The following is a 22,568-nucleotide window of genomic DNA, read 5'->3' as shown; positions in this document are numbered from 1 at the left end:
CGCGTAGCCTGCCCAGCAGGCCACGTGGGGGCGTCACCGAGCTGCAGTAGCTCTGAATGGTAGACCCAGTCGCGGTCAGCATGTCCGATGGCAAGGTTTGCGATGGCGAACTTTAGGTGAAGACGCAGTTGACCTCGACAGCTTGTTGGCTGGGGGGGCAGGGAAATAACCGGGGGGGTCACAGACCCGTGCTGTGAACGTGGCGTTTATCCTAAGTCTCGGGGTCTAGACGCGGAACTACTTAAGAATGAGGCGATTGCTTGCTTGCTTGATTGCAGTTTGCGGCTCAGATGATCTTCTTCTTTCTCTTCTTGAATTAATGCCTTCACGTGACATGTGGCCATGCCCTTATGGTTTCCCCAGCTTGACCAGCGCAGGAAAACTGGCAAAGTTGAATCACTTTTAAAGTGTTGACACGTAATTACTTTACTTTGATTTCATATTCTAAAGGAGACAGACAAACAAACTAAGTGGAATTTGATGGAACACTAGTCTTTACTACAAACACAACACTTGGAATGTAATAAGTCACTTATTCAGCAAATAATAATTACAACTAATTAATTATATTTAATAATTACCTAAATTCTGGGTTATTGCGGGCCAAAGCCATGATATGATTATGAGCCACGCCGTAGTTAGGGACTTCTGATTAATTTTGACTACTTGGAGTTCCCTTAACGTGCACCCAAAAGTAAGTACACGAACGTTTTTGCATTTTGCCCCCATCGAAAGGCGGCGCTGGAAAGCTCGAAGCGAACGAACTAAAAAAAAAAAAAAAGAAAGAAAAGACGAAAGCTATAGATTGCTTTTCCGTGAATTAAGTTAAAGAATAAAGTAAAAAATATTACAGTATTTCTTTGCGTGTGAATGAGCACCGCATATACTCTGTCACCGGTTTTGCCCACGGAAATACCTTACGACCAAAACCTGACGCTTGGCTTCCCGTCAAGACTTCTAGCTTAAACATGTGAAATGCAGGAGGACACTTTATGAGGAAAAGCGCTTTCAGAGGTTGAAAGGTGCTGCGCAATTTACAACTAGACTCGCACGGGAAAGCTGTCAAATTACATTTTTTTTATTATGAAAAAGAAGTTCTGTTCAGAAAGTACAGGACATGACGTCAAATCATTGAAATAACGTTTATTGGCGCAATACAATGCAGAAATGCGGGCTCATGTCGCCCGCCTTTGTGAAATGAGTTATGCACCACATTTGCATCGCCAAAGCCGATACCCAACTGAAATTCTAGCTTACCGGCGAGTGTACCCACTGGGTATCGGCGCTTACCGCGATTACACTGTAGCAGGTCCGCTCGAACGCTTTGCAAGATAAAAGAGGATACTCACCCGCCGTGGTTGCTCAGTGGCTATGGTGTTGAGCTGCTGAGCACGAGGTCGCGGGATCGAATCCCGGCCACGGCGGCCGCATTTCGATGGGGGCGAAATGCGAAAACACCCGTGTACTTAGATTTAGGTGCACGTTAAAGAACCCCAGGTGGTCCAAATTTCCCGAGTCCCCCACTACGGCGTGCCTCATAATCAGAACTGGTTTTGGCACGTAAAACCCCATAATTTAATTTAAAAAAAGAGGATACTCGTGCTTTCCGGTTTCAATACGTTGTTGAGGGCAAATACGTGTAGCACAGGCGTGTACGTGTTATGCCAAGTTTATCAAAAGAGCGCGATATATGTGGCCTGAGACAGTTTCCTCCAAACAAACTGCAAATTGGTCATCGTGACCTTAACGAAGTCCTATTTAAGCGCTAATTGAAAGTCTGCTTTTTGTTTTTTAAGACTAGTATGTCGGGACTAGTATATGTCGGGACGTTTGGCCAGTGGCTCCCCGTTTTGAGTTGCATCATTCGCATTAAATACTAATAACTTTTTTCGAATGGACCTCGGACAGAGATAAATAGTATAGAGAAAATGCTGACAACAGCTATCTTCCATAAGCGCAGATTTAGCAGAACAGTGCTGGCGATATTGGCGTGCTCAGTGCGAGCTCACCCACACTGTCACACGAAAACGTGTAGTTCAGTGGGTTGGTGTATTTCGTCCCTTTTTGTTTGTCTTACTCGTGCCGTTTACTTAATTTTTTTTTGTAACGAAGTAACACTAATTATCTTGAGGCACAAAAGTCGGTAACTGTAAGATCTTTGTGAACACTACAAGGTTATTAAGACAATCATGATGTCTGTAGTACTGAGTGCTGTACAGTAGTTGTTATAAGTTCATATGTACACATCGAAAATTTATAGCTTAGCGATAACTGCAGAGCATGTACTGCACCCAGTGAGCAGGAACATTGACATTCAGAGCAGCGTAGTTTGGGGATGTGTGATGGAGCACGTAAAATATATTGCAGTTTGAGGTGAACATATTAAACACGATTCCAGAACCAACGAGCTGCATTACTTTATCTCGGAGGTTATCATATTTTCTAGTTACATAGTTGTGAACGTGGTGACTATTACTAGGTGAGGCATCTGTGCTTAAGAAGAACACTGTGATTATGTGAAATCACTGTAATAACATTATCGTTCAAACATTGAACAGTGAAACATTCAAACGGTGCTACACCAAACAAAACAATTCCGAGTAATAGTTCAAGCCCAAACCATGCTTTTCTCGCAGGTGGTTCAGGTGATAACACAATTAGGCCAAAACAATTTGTACACACACACACACACACACACACACACACACACACACACACCACACACACACACACACACACACACACACACACACACACACACACACACACACACACACACACACACACACACACACACACACACACACACACACACACACACACACACACACACACACACACACACACACACACACACACACACACACACACACACACACCACACACACACACACACACACACACACACACACACACACACACACACACACACACACACACACACACACACCACACACACACACACACACACACACACACACACACACACACACACACACACACACACACACACACACACACACCACACACACACCACACACACCACACACACACACACACACACACACACACACACACACATATATATATATATATATATATATATATACGCACTACTATAGAGATTACATGTTTTGATTGAAATGGCGAGCGGCCTCTGCTAGTAACCTGTGACTGACTTTATTGTGACGACGAATGATCACAGAGTGCCTCGTATTTTCTCGTTTTGCTCTGCGCTTCTAAAACAAGGTTGGCAAATGTGAGTCAGTAACTTCAGCAGGTAGTTAACAGTGTTTCTGGAAGTAGTTTCGAGCAAAGCATTACACGGCATAACATGAATGAATCAATGATAAGGATAGGGTGGGGCTGGTGCCTCGTGTGTGTTATTGAACGATTTCTAATATGTTAACCCCTACTTTTCTAAACGCTTTAAGAAGTGTTGAGAAAAACAGTAACCTCCTCAGGACTCTATTAATAAAGTTATTTCCTCCTCCTCCTCTGATAGAAAGCAACATTTCTGTGAGTAGAGAGAGAAGGTTATGGCTATATGTTCCATGGACAACATCGTTGCAAGTGTGATGACGAGAACAGAAGCTGAGGCACACCTGCAAACTCCCGTGCTTAGACTTTACGTGTGTTTTGAATAATTATTGGGACTCGGAGTCTTGAATAACAATTTGCTTCCCATATAGGGCCGCTCAGACGGTTAGGACATCGTAAGCAGACAAGCGTGGTGCATGAACAATGCGCTGACAATCGTGTCTGAAAGTATGAAACTGCGGCATGGTGCAAAAGCAGCTGAAGTTTCAAACGAAATTCAGTGCGCCCTTCCTCTCGAGGGAGCCCCATTAACGCCAAAGCCACTAAGCAATCACGTCGGGTGCGAGGAAAAGAGAGATCATCTCTGTTGATAGCGAAGCTCGCGTACTGGCAGCATGACTGTCACAAAAGTGCGCAAAATCAAAGCGCGCGCCGCGCATCACTCAAGCCAGCATCGACAGAGGGAGAGAGCGCATACGCCACAGACAGCCGACGTGATCAACGGAGACTAGAAGCTTCGACAAGATACGCGAAGGTTACGGAGAGGAGAGAGAGAGCGCGCGCACCCAAAACACCCTCTCAGACCCCGGCGCACGGCAAACAGAGCGAGAGAGGGAGGGCGAGCGTGCGCCAACGGATGAGTCACCACCCCTCCTAGAAGACGCTTCGGTGTCCGCGGTCGAAAACGCGAGAAATGTCTAGAAGACTCCTAGGCTTTCTTCATGCTATGGGAGCATGACTCCGCCAGAAAGTGCGAGAAACGCCGGCGAAGGCGATAAAAGCGCAGTGCGGGAATCAGAAGGGGGATCAGACCACGCCGGTGAAGAGATGTGACGTGAACACTGACCGTCTGCAGAAGAAGGGGATCGCCCGACAAGCTAACCGACGAGTTCCTCGAGCGTCTGCATTTCCGGAAGAAGTTCCTCCTTAGAGATTTGCCTCGAGCTACGCCGACGTCGTCCAGCTCAAGACCAGCACGGGTGAATACGATTGGGAACTTTGTGTTCCTATTCATATTGTACTGTTGGACTCTTTGTGCTTGTCGTTAATTATTTTCCAGTGTTTTGTTAACACCAATCTGAATTGCATTGTGATGAGCCTAGCGGAAGTGTGTATGTGTGCATGTAACTGCCTTGTTTGAAGAATATATTTTGTTGTGTTTTGACAACTCTGGGCTCTGACTCGGTCTTTGGACCACAACCGGCGTTCGCTGGCAAACCAAGAGGCCTCTTATTAATTGTCCGAGCTTTCGTGGGGTTATTTTCGGAAGCTGATAAGTCGGCTTTGGAATTTGCCCGGCGTTGGCGCCTCGTTCACGGGGTGTGTGACAATGAAGAACCGACATTTCAGTTTTGGCTATCTCCTCTATTTATGAAAGTAATTGACAAATTATTGCAGTAAAATGCTGCCTAGACGGCGCTTCCCAACTTCGAGTGTATAACCAAAATTTCCGATGGGGCCAGGTGAAGGGTCTGCTGGCACAAGTCACGGCCAGTTCCCCACCATGACGACGTGTCCGCGCCGCCTGCCTTGCGCCGGCTCCTCGGCGGCTGCTGTTCCGCCCCAGCAAGGCTGGTAGAAAGGGAAGGGTGACGCCTGCTTCACGAACAGGGGCCGACGGCCGAACTGGCCAAAGGCTGGATAGCAGTCGCTGATGACGTGGCCTCCGGGACCGACCGTGGTCCAGACAGCCTCTTCGGCGCGCTTCCAGCCATGTCGCAGGCTGATAATGGGGCGTGTCTGCGAAGAAAGGAATGAGTTTTCAAAACTGTCGAGATCAACAAAATGTCCTGAGCTTCCATTAACCACATTGAAGTGGGGAACCCACCACTATCTCGGAGGTTTGGGCAGGTCTCGTCCGACCTGGCCTGCCAGGCCGGACGATTAGTACGAGCATTACAATTGATAACACTGGTAAGTATTATCGGTGTTGCCATCTCATTCGTGGGCCTCAGACTATATAGCTCTGCCAAGGCGGTTGCAAGTTCCATCCACATGACATGGTGGCTGCGAAGTGTAACACGCGAAACAGAGGGCGTGAAATTCAAACCAGCTACTGCATAAACAACGCTGCGTGATGCTTCCCGACATGCTGTATAACCTGTCCTTGGTAGTCGCATTCATGCAGTACGGTCACTGCCAATTGTGCCACTAGGCGGTGCTACCGCGACACAGGGGCCTTCGTTGTTGTTCATGGAAAGAACAGTGCAGAATCTGGGAAATAATCCTTATGTAGTTGATATAACCTGCCGTGGAACTGATCCTATATATCATTTCGACGCAAACCATATCAAATAAGAAGACAGGGACTTGGTCACTTGGTAAAGACTGCAGTACAGGAAGTTAGACCGAACAGGATACACCGTGCACTCAGCCATTCCACCACTTCGCGGTATTGTGAGAGCCGCAGCTATCGACTCTCGAGCAGTTTCTGGTTGGCGATCGGGCCACGTACAAGGTGAAGCTGAAGTCAACTACTCGCTGTGATGCGACTAAGATGCTGGAGCGTTATGTGTAACAGTATCGACAGTTATCTTGACACTAACGACATTGCTGAATTAAACATTCATCATATCACACTATCGCTGGGCGGCGGCGATTGCGTAGAAAGGGCAAGAAATACATCGCACTTCTATTAACCTGCAGATAACAAAGGTTTTCAGGAATCTGAACAGTTAAAGAACCGGTCTTATCATCTACCACACTTGCAATACTAAACTACTGCTCGACCAAGCGAAATCTCGTTGGACATATTGATTTCGAGTCTGTCAGAGTTCATTCTCTAAGCAACGGTTATTCATGGTTATGAGCTTTTTGAGAGCGAAACTGTTTAACGTATGCGTAAAACCGTGCTCGTCGACCGAAAAACATCGCTTAGCGATGAGTCACCTGGGTTGCCGAGCAACACCACGCGGAGTGGCGTGTGCGTCGTTTCCTCTCCGTGCCGTGCACATGTTGCCTTGACATGGGACCACGGTGTAAGAATATTCTTCCACCGTGCATGGGACGTTAAAGAGAGGGAAGGAGAGCACGGGCACGGGGCCCAGCGGGGGCGCAATGCTCGGGAGAGGGAAAGAGAAAATGAGAGCGAGCGAGAGAGAGATAGATAGAGAGAGAGAGAAAGAAAGAAATTGTAGCAGCACCAACGAGGCAACGCGCAGAGCTGCTGCCAACGCCGCCCGCGTTTCCCCGCGTTCGCACCGAACGCGGGTGTCCGAGCCCGCGGTGTCCATGACTGCAGCAGGCGCCTCTGGCGGCGCCTCGGCAAGTTTTGACCAGCCACGCCCCGGCAAGTGTGGAGGCGCAGCTTGGCCGTGACACCACCGGGGAGATAAAGCTCGGAACCGCCGCAGCGGCGGCAAAACTCTCGTTGACTCTGTGGCGAGTACATGTAGCCTTGACATGGGACGACCAAAGAAGATCCGGACACCCTAAGAAGAAGTCGTTCATGTTGAAGCGCGTCGCGCGGCCAAGCGAGAATCTGCGCGTCGACGGCGAGCCGATTCGGAATACCGTGCCTAGCAGCACTTGGCATTTTCTAGCAAAACTTAGGCAAGCCTAGTAAAACCTGGAAGAAGCTAGGTCGATCACCAGCTCCGCTGTTTACTCCAGCCTTGCGCCACTAGTGCAAGCTGCTCACGTTTCTTTTTTTGCCCTGACGCAAGAACAGCATGGCCAACTGGAGTGCATCAGTATAGAAGCTATACGCTGGATATTATGAGCATTCCGCGTGTCACACGCAAGTTCCAATCCCACAAGTACAACTTAAGCTGAATACCTTACACGAGTTCTATCGAAGAAAAGCGGCAAGGAAAGCAGAATGACAACATATTCGGTCAGGTTAACCTCCCTCCCTACATTCTTCCTTTTTAAGTGAAGGTTTATTTGCCTATACCATCCCACGGTTTGGCCTGGGTTGGTCGGTCAGTCGCTGGTCGGGTTCTAGCTGAGTAGATTCAAGCTCATTAAAAAAATTACACCATCTTCCCGTAGGGGAACCCTGAGTAGTATGCGAAGCAGCCATGGGGTCGACTCAAGTTCCCATTAGTTTTCAGATCGGCCTGTCGCCGCTGCCGTTTCGTGGCAGCGGCTCGAGCCCTTTTCTCCGCGGCGCTGTCCACGGCGCTGACACTGGCGTTGACACTGTCGCTGTCCCTGGCACTCATCGCGGCGTTGCGGGAGGAGAATGAGAGGACGAAGTGAATGATGATGCGTGGGCGAAGCACCTGGGGATCATTCGGGCAAAACGCCGGAAGCGTTCTCCGGAAGCTGGCTTCCGGAACCGGAAGTGGACGCCGCACGGCGGAGGGAGGGAGGGAGGCAGGGAGTGACTTAGCCCCGAGCATAAGATGCTTCGCATCTAAAAATGATGGTTGATCCCTCTGTCATAGAAATCGGTAGAACACGAAAATGAAACGTGTCCTCACAGAAGCTGTTGTATGTTTGCTTCGTGAACCCACGGTCCGCTGCAGCGAAAGGCGCACGATTTACGGGACGGCGACTATGTTACAGGTTTGTTGGCGGGCGGCGTCCTGCTGGCGAGTTACTTCCGCGAAGGTGCGAGCATTCTGATCCGGCTCCGTAGCGGGTATGAAAGCCAGTCTAGCGGCGACGCGCACAGCTGCAGGAACGCCAGTGGAAGAGTTCGCACCGTGCGCCGCGAACGCGCGAAGGCATTCTGCTTCACGCTGGCGTGTCTCTTGCCGGAGCAAAGCGAGATTCGCTCGTCGACGTCATTGCCTTTCTGCGCCTTTTAGCGCAGCAGTTGTCTTAGGTGGTGCCGCCGCAAGGGAAGCAGTAGGCGATGCACGCTGAAGCCGCAATCCGTAGGCGACGAGGCGCCGCAGGCTAATCCGACGCCAACTGCCTACACGAGGCTACGAGGCCACAGAAGTACATGAATTCGTCTGATCTTCGTGCTTGTGGATTTAGACGTCCTTGTTGCTTTGTTTATTGCGCTTTATAAACCTTGATTGCCGTAAATTTCAAAGCAATCTATACTTTTCGAAGTGCAGAAGACGCTGCGCACACGCACAATCGCTACTAATTAAAACGGTTCAGCTTGGCGAAGTGGCCAAATCGAAACGCGCCAAGTGTATCAATGCACTGACTTGCCCATGATAAATTCATATGGGCGTTATAGGTCGCGTGTCGAGGCGTTCTTCCGTGGCGCGATGGTTTCAACATCGGGTGTCTCTTCCAGAGTTCCTGTGTTTGAATCCTGCCGTCGGACAATATTAATAATTTCTTTGGAGGCTTTGGAGGCTCCAACGCGGCTAACCGCGTTGGAGCCTCTGCTGCGCTGTGACTACCAAAGCGCTCCCTGTCGGCGCTCGTTAATGTCACGATGCAGTACTTCATTTCACTGCTTCAAGATGGTGGCGCCGGAGCCGATCACATCTCTTGCCGGAAATCAGCTGTAAACCCGGGATAAAACACCTTCATATTGAAAAAAAGAAGAAAGAGCGTCCGGTGCCGGGATTCGAACCTCGGCCTGTCAGCGCAGCAGCCTGACACTCTATAGCCATAAGGCCACAAACCTTTTTTTCTTACATGGTATTTATTGCATCATGGATATGCGAGAAAAACACTATCTGCGAAAAATGTGCAAGCACCAGCCAACACATCTCATATTCATGGCCTAGAAAGTACCTAAAACCTCGTTAAGTACACCCTGCACACACAAAAAACTACAAGTAGCTTTGATCTTAAAAAGGTGGCAAGGACAAGCAACGTAACAAGAGGTGGTACCAGTCCGGTTGAAACTCTGTCAAGTCATACATGTCCTTCAAGTGACCAATCATTTGAGCGTAGTGAAGTTTCGACGAAACACCAGGTTGAGCGTTTCGGTCTAACATGCGCGTCTGCCATAAGCTATGTAGTCCTATTAAGAAAAAAAAAAACATATCAAAAGGGACGTCTTCGCCGTGGGGTGCAATCAAGTATCGGATGGTATGGTGGTTCAAAGTAAAGTCTTTCTTGAGAGTTCTTTGGAGCACATCCCAAAATAATATTGCGTCTTTACAACTTATGAAGCAACGCTCTATAGTCTCAGGTACACCACAAAGGCGACAATTCACAGTGGATACAAAAATTTCTTTTTTTGTGCAACCAAGTTTTGGCACGTAATTTTTCACTGTGTAATTTGAAGAAAAACGTTTTTGTACATGGGGATAAAGGCATCTTGCGGACTCGTTTAAGTACGTCATTCCCTGGCAAACCGGAGAATGTAGAACGGTAAAGGGGAGGTGGAAAAATCATTGATATCAAATATTTGTACAGTTGTTTTCTGGACACTGTGTAGAGATACTCAGTAGAAAATCGAACCGAGAGGAACTGCACAGCGAAGTATACTTTACACATAAAACCCCACAAACAAGGTCTTTCAGAATATTGGGATGAAACTACCTAATTGGGTAATGCATCGACTAAGTTAACTTGTATGAACGATCGCAGTATTGGGTGTGAAGTATCTCGAAAAAAGAAGAAACACCAAACAACCTGTCGCACAAATAGATGCACTAGGTCAAGTTCACCAGCACATATATTTTCTCGTCTCATAGATATGTCGTCTCATAGACTCGAAGGTAGAGGACCAACCAAAAGTAGCGAATATTCTATGAAATCGTTGAATATGAATCGCAGAGAGAAAATCGAGGCCGAGAATTAGGTCGTGGGGGCAATGAGCAAGCACGGTGAAGAGGACAGGAGTGTGGCGGCCGGCGATGCTGACACGTGCCGTACACATGCCGACGATACGGACAGTACCTCCATCAGCAACGCGGACGACACGTGCCGACGCTGGGGTGAGGAGCTTTCTGAGTCGTCGTCGGAAGGCAGCACTCATAATAGAAATATGGGCTCCTGTATCGATCAGCGCAGTGACAGGACAGCCGTCAACGTCAAGAAGGTTTTGATTCGTAGGCAACGTGAGCAGAGGATTTGAGGGCAGGGTCGACAACGCAGCTTCACCTCCAGAAACTGCAGTGGTTAGTTTTCCGGCTGGATCCGGGAGGTGATGGGCGGCGAAGAAAAGCGGCGGGGTTGGGGCGAACGAGACTGATGGCGTCGAGGTGAGGGCGAGCGGCTGTAGCGAAGGTTCGGAGATGGGGCGTCAACGGCAGCGGGTTCGTGGCGGGTAGCATAGGGAACAGTAGGTCGAAAGGTACGGGAATAAGCGTCGGCGTACGTCCGAGTAGGTGGTGGCCATCGGTTGCGGCAGTGACGAGCGACGTGGCCGATGCGACAGCAGTGGAAGCAGATCGGCTTGTCATCAGGGGTACGCCATTCGGACGGGTTGCGGTATGGAGCAGAAAAGGACGGCCGGGGACGAGGAGGGCCGCTAGAGAACTGATGAACGCTAGGTTGAGCCGTTGAACACACGGAGTTTAAACCCATGTGCTCAAATTCCTGCCTGACGACGGCCTGAATCATGGCAATCGTGGTTGCAGGCGGATCGGGAGGCGTCGCGGAGAAGGCTGGCGAACTGGTGGCCTCGAGCTCGCGGCGAACAATACGGGTTACGTCGTCACAGGTGGTCGTCTGACGCAGGCGGCCCTCACATGTCGACGTAGCAGCAGTGTTTGGTAGCCGCGTGATGTGGTGTGTGATACGGCGGCGCTAAGCCTGTTCAAGGCGACGGCATTCTTTTATAATGGCGTCGATAGTCGACACGTTGCCGAAAACAAGCAAATGGAAAGCGTCGTCGGCGATGCCCTTTAGCACATGTGCCACTTTATCTGCTTCAGACATGGTGTCGTCAGTTTTGCGGCATAGAGCCAAAACGTCGAGGATGTAGGAAACGTATGGCTCCGTAGATGTCTGAACACGAGACGCAAGAGCCTTTCTCGCGGCAACCTTGCGCCCAATGGGGTCGCCGAACAGTTCCCGTAGCTTTTCTTTGAAAATGTCCCAACTGGTTAACTCATCTTCATGCGTTTGGTGCCACACGCGTGGGGTGCCGCCGAGGTAAAAGATGGCGTTGGCGAGCATAATCGTTGGGTCCCACCTGTTATTAGCACTGGCGTATTCATATAGCTTGATTCATTCGTCAACGTCCTGTCCCTCCAGGCCAGAGAAAACACCGGGGTCGCGATGTTGGGCAACCGTGACGATTGGGGCAGGCGGACGAGCCGAAGCCGTTGCAGATGTGGTCTCGTCACCGGGAGGCATGGTGACAAGCTCGATGTACCGACCACTTCGGAGTTCCGTGGCGAGGACGGGGATCGCAATCCTCCACCAGAATGTTACGTGTGGAAAGACACACACTAAAGAAGCTATTTACAATATATTTACATGGGAACCAAAACCACCAGGCCGACACCTTGCTCGAGCCAAAAGCCCAGACACACTTCATCGTCTTTCTCGCGGCGGCTCGTCTCTTTAGCATCTCTAGATGGTATCGTAATAATATTAGTCCGGGCACAATGAAGTATCTGCAGTACATAAAATATTTTTGTAGCCAGGAACAAGTTACAAGCCATTAGGCCACAAACGCTTTACTTTGTTTAACATACGGGAAACCACACATGGAAACAGCACAAACATACATTTAAAATCAGTACATACACTAAAATCAGGACAATGGTGCCTATTGATGACTAACTTAATCAAAATGCATATCCAAGGGATAAGACGTATAAGATTTTGTTTAGAATGAATAGATTTTGCCTCAAATTCGGGAGCAGAGTTTTTGCACAGGCAGATCTGTTGACAGACATGAAGAATACGTGGAACCCTAGCCACAGACAGCTTCACTGTAAAACAAACGTGTTTTCACGGCAAAGATTTGCCATACCGTGTGGTTGTCGGGTGTCCACCAAGTGTTCTCATGCTGCGAAGCCGGCCCCAGCGGCGTCAGCATCCGCGCTCGGCGTCGAGCGCGAGCCCAGCGCGCCACGAACTCGACGGGCAGCAGCAGCGAGGAGATCGCGGTGCCGAGCAGCAGCAGCAGAAAGGCGCTCTCCAGCTCGGTCAGGCCGATGGGCTTGGAAAGGCCACGGCTGTCCTCGTTGTAGTCGCGGGTGCACGCGTGTGGTTTCTCGTGGTGGTTCATCAGCAGGAAGCGCAGGTTGCCCGAACTGCGCAGCTTGAAGAAGCTGCGTGCAGCGGACACGCCAAGCCGAGCCGTATACTTTAGGCGCGCCACTCGATTGTGCACCGATGGAGGAATTAAGCTCTTGAGCCGATTCATTACCGAAGAGTCCACTGGGATCACAGTTGAAGATTTAGCAGATTTACCCCTATTAAAGCGGATGTTAAGTTACTTACGGGCCGAAATTCTCATTTAGTGCATAGTGTTTCTTTTAACGGATTTCGAATATTGCTTAGCTGATTATTCTACCTCCACAGAAAACTTGCTGCAGCGTTACGACCGTCCAGCCTGGGCTTAAAAGGCACAAGCGTTGACTGCCAGGCAATGTTCGTCGACTCATTGATAGTGCCAGCATCTACGCGATGGCAATGACAATGACCTGAACTGGCAAAATCTAAGGACAGACGTGACAATAAATGCGCAGAATCGTCATATAACCCATGTTAGGCAACAAAAACCCACATGAACCTGTGCAGGAGTAGGTTTATCGAGATCAAGTAGCCAGATGACACCCAGTACATGAGAATGAAATCTTGAGACCAATAAATATAAATATGAATAATAAATACATAGAAAAAAAGCCAGCAGATCCCACGCCCTGTGGGAATCGACGTTATGCGGAGCACTGTGTGGGGAGCCTACCAAGTTAACAAAACGACCATGAGAGCACCAAGACGTAGGCGGCTTTTTCATGACCTACATGACACGCATGTCATGACATACACGTTATGAGTCCCCAGGAGTCCCTTTAGCAACGCCTAGGAGACCTTAAGGCGAAAGCCTTAGCCATGCTCATGACTATGACTTCAACCATTGACCTTTAGCCTTTTCCTTCACTTAGTACCACATCCGTACCGATTCCATTGGTTTTTGAGTGTTAATCTTTTTTTTTTGCTGAGTCATGCTCATGACTGACTTCTACCATTATCCTTTAGTGTTTTCTTCACTTAGTACCAACGTCAGAACCGATTGGAATGGTTTTTGAGTGTTAATCATCTTTCGCTGAGTCATTGTCATTTTTGCTGAATAAGGCTCATGACTATGACTTCTACCATCATCCTTTAGTGTTGCCTTCACTTAATACGCACGTCCGAACCAATTTCAGTGGTTTTTGAGTGTTAATGTTTTTTTCGCTGCGTCATTGTCATTTTACACGGCTCCTTATGACCTTCATAACACGCATGTCATGATATTCATGTCATGCCCTATCACTTATGTTCGTCATACACTCTTGTCATAGTATGCCAATTTTGGCAAATACCAAGTTAACGATACGACCATGAGATCACCAAGACGTAGGCGGCTAGATAGATAGATAGATACTGTCAAAGTGGCAAATGTTCGCCAAAAAATGTTTCGCATTTAAAAAGCCGGCAGATCCCACGCCCTGTGGTAATCGATGTTATGCGAAGCAGTATGCAGGGAGAGTACCAAGGTAACGAAGTGATTATGAGAGCACCAATTAAGACGTAGGTGGCTGTTTCATGACCTACATGACACGCAAGTCATGACATTCATGTCACAAGTCCTCAGGAGTCCCTTAGCTACACCTAAGAGACCTTAAGGTGAAAGCCGTAGTCATGCTCATGACTATGACTTCGACCATCAACCTTTAGCCTTTTCCTTCACTTAGTACCACATCCGAACCCAGTCCATTGGTTTTTGAGTGCAATCTTTTTTCGCTGAGGCATTACAATTTTTGCTGAGTCATGGTCATGAATATGATTCTACTGCCATCCTTTACTGCTTCCTTAGTCGCCACGTCCGAACCCCCATTTCAGTGGTTTTTGAGTGTTAATATTTTTTCGCTGAGTCATTGTCATTTTTGCTCCGTCTTGGTCATGACTATGACTTCTGCTATCCTCCTTTAGTGTTTCCTTCACTTAGTACCCACGTCAGAACGAATTTCAGTGGCTTTTGAGTGTTAATCTTTTTTCGCTCAGTCATTGTCATTTTGGCTGAGTCATGCTCATGACTATGACTTCTACCACCATCCTTTAGTGTTTCCTTAACTTAGTACCCACGTCAGAACCCATTTCAGTTGTTTCTGAGCGTTAATGTTTTAAAATCGAAGCATTTCTTGGCAAACATTTGCCCCTTTGACAGTACCTATCTATCTATATATCCAGCTATCTTGCTGCCAAAGTCTTGGTACTCTCATGGCCGTATCGTTAACTTGGTATTTACCAAAATTGGCACGCTATGACAACAGTGTATGACGAACATAAATGATAGGTCATGACATGAATGTAATGACATGCGTGTCATGTAGCTCGTAAAACAGCTGCCTAAAATGACAATGACCCAGCGAAAAAAACATTAACCTCAAGAACCACTGAAAAGGGTTTTGACGTGGGTACTAAGTGAAGGCGACAATAAAGGATGACGCTAGAAGTCATAGTCATGATCATGACTCAGCAAAAACGACATTGACTCAACGAAAAAAAAGGTTAATACTCAAAAACCAATGGACCGGGTTCGAATGCGGTACTAACTGAAGAAAAAGGCTAAAGGTTGATGGTTGAAGTCATAGTCATGAGCATAACTAAGGCTTTCGCCTTTAGGTCTCTTAGCTGTAGCTAAAGGGACTCCTGAGGATTAATGACATGAATGTCATGATTAGCGTGTCATGTAGGTCATGAAGAGCCGCCTACATCTTGGGGCTGTCATGGTCGTTTCGTTAACTTGGTAGGCTGCACACTGCTTCGCATAACATCGATTCCCACAGGGCGTGGGATCTGCCGGCATTTTTTTTTTATTGGTTGAATATGTGTTTCGATTTCTCGGGCAACTAATGTCCACCTCTATAAATAATGCAGCTCAAGGAGTAATATACGTTGTCTGCAAAAGGCGATTTTTAAAAAATCTGGAAAACTTATAAAGGTCACCCCATATAACAGAGCAAAGAAATGATCTTGCAGGGCCTATGTTCTCTACGTTCGAAGAAGGCCGCAGTCAGTATCGTTATAGGAGTTGAAGAAGAAGAACGTAAACTTTATTATCAAATCGATAAGATTTGAGTCCGGCGTATTTTTAGTGGGTCTGGGCACCCGCCGCGGACGCGGTTCCGAGACTTTGTCTCGAAGCGGCTTCCTCGGCTCGCTGGATTGACGGCCCCGAGCTGTACTGTCAGGTTCGAGCTGAGCAGTGCGGTCTTCCAACGCAAGCGGAGGCTGGCGGAGGACGAGGCGGAGGTGTCGGCACTGCCCGAATTGTTTGTTATGTCCTGACATTCTACAGGGGTTGAAGGTAATTTGCTATTTTTTAAGGAGCACCTAATGGTGATGCTTATTGAATGGTACCAGAGTGAATGTTAACACGACCCTATCAAAATCTAAAAAGTGTAATGTTACGTTGCGTTTATAGAGTGATGTGATTATGCGTATTGAAGCAAACACACGCACGCACACACACACACACGCACGCATGCACGCACTCGCTCACTCACTCGCGGTTGAAGGCCTGAACGAAGGGGCTTCCTTTGCGAGTGCCGAGACCGATGCTGATGCGCATGATCTCGTCGCTGAGGACGGCTACACGGCAGCTGCGGCGTCGTTGGTTCCTGTAATCCGTGATGGCAAGCGCTTCTAGCAGGAGCTTATCTCCTGCAGACAGAAACGAGAGAAATAAAAACAAAGGAAGTATACTTTCATTATAAAATTATTTATTTATTTTGTACACGAAAGGGAGCATGCAAGATTACTACAAAATAAATAAATAAACAAATAAAAAAAGGCATCAGATTCCACGCCCTGTGGGAATCGATGTTATGCGAAGCAGAATGCGGGGAGCCTACCAAGTTAATGAAGCGACCATGAGAGCATCAATTAATAAATAGGTGGCTGTTTCATGACCTACATGACACGCATGTCATGACATTCATGTCATGAGTCCTCAGGAGTCCCTTAGCTACTGAGACCTTAAGGTGAGAGCCTTAGTCATGCTCATGGCTATGACTTCGACCTTTATCCTTCAGTGTTTCCTTCACTTAGTACCCACGTCAGAACCCATTTGAGTGGTTCTTGAGTGTTAATCTTTTTTTCCTGAGTCATTGTCATTTTTGCTGAGTCATGCTCATGACTATGACTTCTACCATCATCCTTTAGTGTTTCATTCACTTAGTACTTATGTCAGAACCCATTTCAGTGGTTTTTGAGGTTAATGTTTTTTTCGCTGTGTCATTGCCATTTTAGGCGGCTGTTTTATGACCTACATAACACGCATGTCGCGACATTGATGTCATGACCTATCATTTATGTTCGTCATACACTGTCCTCATACCATGCCCATTTTGGGACCTACCAAGTTAACGAAACGACCATGAGAGCACCAAGATGTAGGCAGCTGTTGCATGACCTACATGACACACATGTCATGATATTCATGACATGACCTATCAATTATGTTCGCCATACACTGTTTTCATAGCGTGCCAATTTGGTAAATACCAAGTTAACGATACGACCGTGAGAGCACCAAGACAGAGGTGGCTAGACAGATAGATTGATAGATACTGTCAAAGTGGGAAATGTTCGCCAAGAAGTGCTTCGCATTTAACAACGAACCAACGTGGAAAGCATCAGCAAGGTTGCACCCCCCCCCCCCCCCTCCCAATTTCAGTGGTTTGAAATGAGTGATGAGTAGGTTTGACTGGCGTGTTAGCTTAGAATAATGGAAGTCCACACGAGCGCGGCAACTTTATTTCTCTTTCCATGTCAGATATGTTGATCAATTTTAGGCAGATTTTCACACTTCCGAGAAGAGCTACATGCGCAATCAAGTGTACCATTGCGAGTCACACAAGAACATGTTTGCTGAACATGGTGCCGGAGTCAAGAGGGCACGCCTACATTACGGTTTGGCAAATTCAGTTACCTAGAAGTATGGCCTTTCCAGCTGCCACTGCGTCGATGGCAAGTCTGATGTCATTCACAGCGGTAGCACCGGCTTTGTTCAGTCGTTGCCGAAGCTTGACGAAGTCCTCACTCGAAGACTTCTGCAAGAGGCAGGGCGAGCAACAGGGAGAAACGATATCTTGTAAAGTGAAAAATGCGCACGCTCATCTGAGGTTTTCCGAAAGAGCGGCCGTTTTCTGTGGCTTTCATTCACAAATCAACCTGTGTTGAAATTGAACTGAGGTAGTACTAGAATCTCTACAACTCGAGGATACACCGCCGCTAATGACAGTTGTGAACGAACTGCAGCAGATATCTTTCGCGCCCCCTCGCAATCTTGTGTAGAGCACATGAATGACGTTGGGCAGAGTGCATTTGCGGTATTTGCTGGAGGCCGCGGAGCCGGTACAATTTGCTATCTTTGTATACGCGGTCCAGTAGACAGGTCGACTGTGATCGCGCCGTTCCGTGAACAGCAATCAAGGACGGCCTCTGTGGTGGACACTACAGATCTAACGATGAGGTACACCTTGTCATCGATTCTGCAGAGGTGCATAGAGAATTTCGAAGGGCTGCTGGCCGTCGTCCACTCTACCGCACGACAGTTCGAAGCAGCCGCAGCTGTCTTGTTTGTAACTCTGCTCCTTGCCAGTTAAGATGAACGCACCTATATTCGACCTTCGATGTTGCTTCCTTCGGCACAATGGTCTCTACAACGTACTCAAATTAATTTCCTGCGTGTGTGTGTGCATGTGTATGAGAGGGCAGTGTGTAATGTCTGTGTCATTTCACATACCATCATCAAAAGCAGCATGCTGGATGCGCCACCAAGCAAATATCTTCGTTAAGGCGCCTCCAGATCACCGTCTCTATAACGTTAGGGGGCACTAAATCTCACGAAAATCGAATGGCTAAGCTCCCACTAGTAGCCACCGGAGTTAGCCACTCGTCGCTAATCTAGCACCTGGGTTCACCTTGCACTCTATTAGTTGGCAAGTACTTCGCTTGAGCAACTCTTTCCATTACTCAAAATCGTGTTACCAGGTGTCAAAAACTGCAGTGTTATTTAGTAGGCGTACTGAATGTGAAAGTACTAGAACTCCCGAATGTGGATTCACATATATCACTAGTAATTACTTCCAAACCACAGAGCCCCAAGCACACCGTTGTTTATAGGATGTTCGTGTTCTGCCGTGCCACTAATGACTCAGCTTGTCCTCATATATCTAACTCTCCCATGTCCTCTATATAGCCTGGATTAGCATACACATAAGCCTACATAATCGTAATCGTAATGGCCAGCAGTTCTGAGTGTGACATTTGTTGATGGAAGGAGATGATTGTACACCTTCTCTGTGAATTCTTTCGTTTCAGTGCACAAATAACAGCGCTCTGCGCCACGCCCGAAAAACTTGACCACCATCCCTTTACAGAAAACGGAATTCTTGGACGCTGACCACAGCCGACGACATCCTGAGAATTTTTTTGCTTTCTGACAGCATCCTGCATGTATGAAATATTGTAATCGCTGTCAAAAGCCTTCATTGCGCTTGTGAGGGCAGATTATTTTTATACCTTCGTTTATTTCATCCTTATCTTTTCTACCCCTTCCCGTTCCCTCCATTAAGCCAACTGGACAGGTACTCTGGTGAACCTTTATGCGTTTCATCTCGTATTTTATCTTTCTCCTTATCGTAATTTTGAGCTACTGCAAACAGAACGCCCTGCGCAGTTTAGGTTGGTATACCAGAATCTCTTGGTAGAGACCCGTTCCGTAAGGGATGTAGATGTGTATGTCTTCCCTCCTCACGGCGTCCCGGAAGGACGGGACGAGCCACTGTGGTTCCGGCACCGTGAGGAAGGCGATCAGGTTACTGCTGTAGTAGGCCATGACGATCACCACGTAGATCCACCAGGTGCCCACCACCAGGCGGGAAGAGGTGCCCACGGGAAGGTGCACTGCACCTGCGGCGCGCGTCGCGTGCTGAGTATGGCGATCGTAAGAGGACACTGGGCACAAACAATAAAGGAAGTAATTGCCTAGTTTTAATTTTTATCCTGCGTGCACGCGCACCGGGCCCAAGAGGTGTATGACGTCAGAATATAGATGGTGGTCACGTGGGAGCACAACATGGCGACGTTTCGACACTCACTGCGGTTCGCTCGGTCGTGTGCTTTGCTGCTGCTCATTGAGCGGCCTGATGTCACGTATAACAGCGAGCCGTAGGGAGGGCTGGAACGTTGCCATGTCGTGCCGCTCTCACGTGACCATCTCTTCTATCGTGACATCACGACGCATACGCCCCACGACGCATACGCCCCCTTGAAACCGAAACCGAAGCTGGTTCGTATAAATCTATTCTAAGTTCTTTAGGTCGCTCGTTCTGAGGCTTGCCAGTTTATTTTTTAGTGGTTTCAAGGCCTACTGCCTCCATTTAGCAAAACAAACAAACAAACAAACAAACAAACAAACAAACAAACAAACAAACAAACAAACAAACAAACAAACAAACAAACAAACAAATAAACAAACAAACAAACAAACAAAAAGCACTACATAGACGAATAAATAAATAAAATAAGAAATGTCATACAGTATTCCTATAAGTTATTTTGATTCTGTGATTCTGTTTCGGCACTCGCTCTGCCCTTTTACAGCTATGCCACATTATAGTTGAAGAAATCGTAGCCAAAGGCATCATTTGTCCTTCCAAATATCCCTTCCTTTTCGCTCTTACCGCAGATTTCTGTTCTTTATTATTTTTTTTTACCGGATAAAAGGAAACGTTTAGTGGTCTAAGTTTCGGCTGTGGCATTACGCATATAGCAGCACGCGTGATCGCCGCCAGTGGCTGGTGCGTGCCAAGAACGCCCCGTAGCCTAGCAACTGTAGCCCATGTGGACCGGCAAAAGAAGGGAAGCGGCCTCGAATTCTGGCGTCGTCATTACCGTCCGCATTATGGTGGAGAGAGAGAAAGACATTAATTAGATGCTAAAGGAGGGTAGGTTAATCGGAAGGTCGCTATGCAGTGTGCTATCCTGCACTGGGAAAGGTTTAAGGGGAGATGGAAAGATAAAGAAGAAAAACACAAAGAGAGAGAGAGAGAGAGATGGAAAAAATGGAAAATAACTATGCTTTAATGGGATCCATTCATACTGGACCACTCGATTTCACGATATGTGACGTCACAAGAAGCTTGTTACGGAATTTGAAAGTGGCATTGGCTCCTGTCCTTCACTTTCACGTTCTTGTCTGGATATTACCTTTCTGCTTTTGTTAATAGTGTCCTGTTTCGTATTGCGTAAACGTGGTCCAAAAATATCGAGTTACCCTACATTTATGTTTTAGGTTTCTTTATCGAGTAGGGGGAAAGAAGGGGCTGTTTGAATATAAGCTCTCGGGGCTTAATGCCCACCCTCCATCATCAGTTCTAGGTACACGGCATTGCCGAGCTGTATGCTGAGAAGAGAGAAGCGAAACGGGAAAGGACAAGTTTAGGCTTTTTCAGCAACTAAAGAAAGCGCTGTTGACAACCTACCTTGCTGCAAGAGCGCTCCGTATGTGTACCAGGCGCAGTTGTGGAGTTGTGACAAGCCCCTTCCTTTTCGGCGTCGAGGAGCTTCTTCAGGGGACCAGTTGTAGACTAACCAGAGGGCCACGCTCACAACTGGGATGCTAATCAGGACGAGAGCCCAAACCTGCGCATTGATAACTAATTTCAGGATTACTACGCTGTGATAGGCACAGAAGGACGGGCTCAAATTGCAAGCTGATCCTACAAAACGTTAAGCGCAGCGCAGAATTTAACGCTTTAGAGCAGCTTCTATGGTATAACCATGTACACGCACGCACACGTGACAGTGCGCACGCCACTTGTGCGTTGCCTGTAGTGCTGTACCTGCGTCGTGAAGGGCTGCACGAAGAGTAGCTTGCGAGACAGGATCTTGGGCGTCTGCATCAGCATGGCCACGGGGTGGCTAATGATATTGTCGGTCATAGAGAAAGAGTGCACACGCTCCTCCGTTATGTCCATGAAGGCCACCATGTCGGTCTCCTGGGTTGAAGGTCGTCACGAGGACATTTCGCATCGAAAGCAAGATCGGTAGTTTGTGTTAATTGTGGGCATGAATTTTGCTTGGAAAGATATCCGTAAATATTATGTTGGAAGGAAGGCACACGGTTGCATGTAGGTAAATAAAAGAAACAGACACCCCAAGCAGCACTGACTTTCACACGGTTAGAACCACTGGCAGGCAGTTCTCACGGGCAGTGGATGTACTCACGGGCAGTGGATGATGCCCACTTTGAGTGAGTGTACAAATACGGGGATGTAATAGAACATACAGTAAAATTTATTCAGGCAGAGAAAGTACCAAGCGCGGGTAGAGGAGTGGATAAACGAAAGAAATGAGCATGACTGGGTCAGCACCGAAAAAAAAAGGAAAGACAACAATTTTCATACCCCAGTGACTATTTGATACCCTTCACTCGGTCACTGCGCTGTGCGTACAGTAATCATCAGAACCAGACTTCTCGATACGTTTAGAGATATTGAAAGGAACCACTTTGTACTCATTGAAAACTTTTAGAGAACTCAAATGGCCCGCCTTAAGAACTCACAGAAACTTCTAGACAACACTAAGAGTATATTCCGCAGTCTGAAGAACATTTGTGGGAAACTTGTGGGAACGAACAATCAGAAACCGCTAATCCCGTGGCATTTAACAATTGTGCAGCAGGACGACCTTCACACGGTTTATAAGTTGTTCTTCAATTTGCACTAAAATCGTGTTGCACATCTTGTGTATGATACCCCATTTTTACGCGAAATGCGCTATATTTAAGTAAGTTTCATTTCCTCTTTTTCCCAATCAGCTTGTCAGAGAAGAGAAAAGTGAGGAAAAGATGTGAGTGAATACGAACGCCTTGCAAGGCGATGAATGACACAACGTTGTTATCTCACGTATATACGCTAGCTCACAAAAATGACATTCATCGGACAGTGTAAGGAGCTCGCCACGTTAGAGACAATTCGCAT

At 47.5% G+C, this 22,568-nt stretch overlaps 1 protein-coding gene across 1 annotated transcript; it reads right to left on the bottom strand.

The window, feature by feature from the left end:
* Positions 1-5,025: 5,025 nt before the first annotated feature.
* On the bottom strand, positions 5,026-21,575 carry LOC119462186 (ionotropic receptor 93a). The gene is made up of 7 exons (XM_037723532.2): positions 21,429-21,575; positions 21,069-21,228; positions 19,277-19,494; positions 17,510-17,630; positions 16,083-16,239; positions 12,338-12,638; positions 5,026-5,280 (listed from the first exon to the last, which is right to left on the bottom strand). The coding sequence occupies exons 1-7, from the start codon at positions 21,573-21,575 to the stop codon at positions 5,026-5,028; spliced, it is 1,359 nt and encodes a 452-aa protein (XP_037579460.2).
* Positions 21,576-22,568: the final 993 nt, after the last annotated feature.

This window comes from Dermacentor silvarum, chromosome 8 (genome assembly GCF_013339745.2).
Source record: "Dermacentor silvarum isolate Dsil-2018 chromosome 8, BIME_Dsil_1.4, whole genome shotgun sequence".
Lineage (NCBI taxonomy): Eukaryota > Metazoa > Arthropoda > Arachnida > Ixodida > Ixodidae > Dermacentor > Dermacentor silvarum.
The sequence above is the reverse complement of the archived record's forward strand: the minus strand, read 5'-3'. Positions and strand labels throughout refer to the sequence as shown.

Coding starts and splice junctions, on each gene's coding strand:
- LOC119462186 (XM_037723532.2), bottom strand. CDS start 21,575: ATGGTGGCCTTCATGGACATAACGGAGGAGCGTGTGCACTCTTTCTCT. Junction 17,631..19,276: donor GTCTCTACCAAGAGATTCTG/GTATACCAACCT, acceptor TGCCTCTTGCAG/AAGTCTTCGAGTGAGGACTT. Junction 5,281..12,337: donor GGACACCCGACAACCACACG/GTATGGCAAATC, acceptor CTTTCTTCGCAG/ACACGCCCCATTATCAGCCT.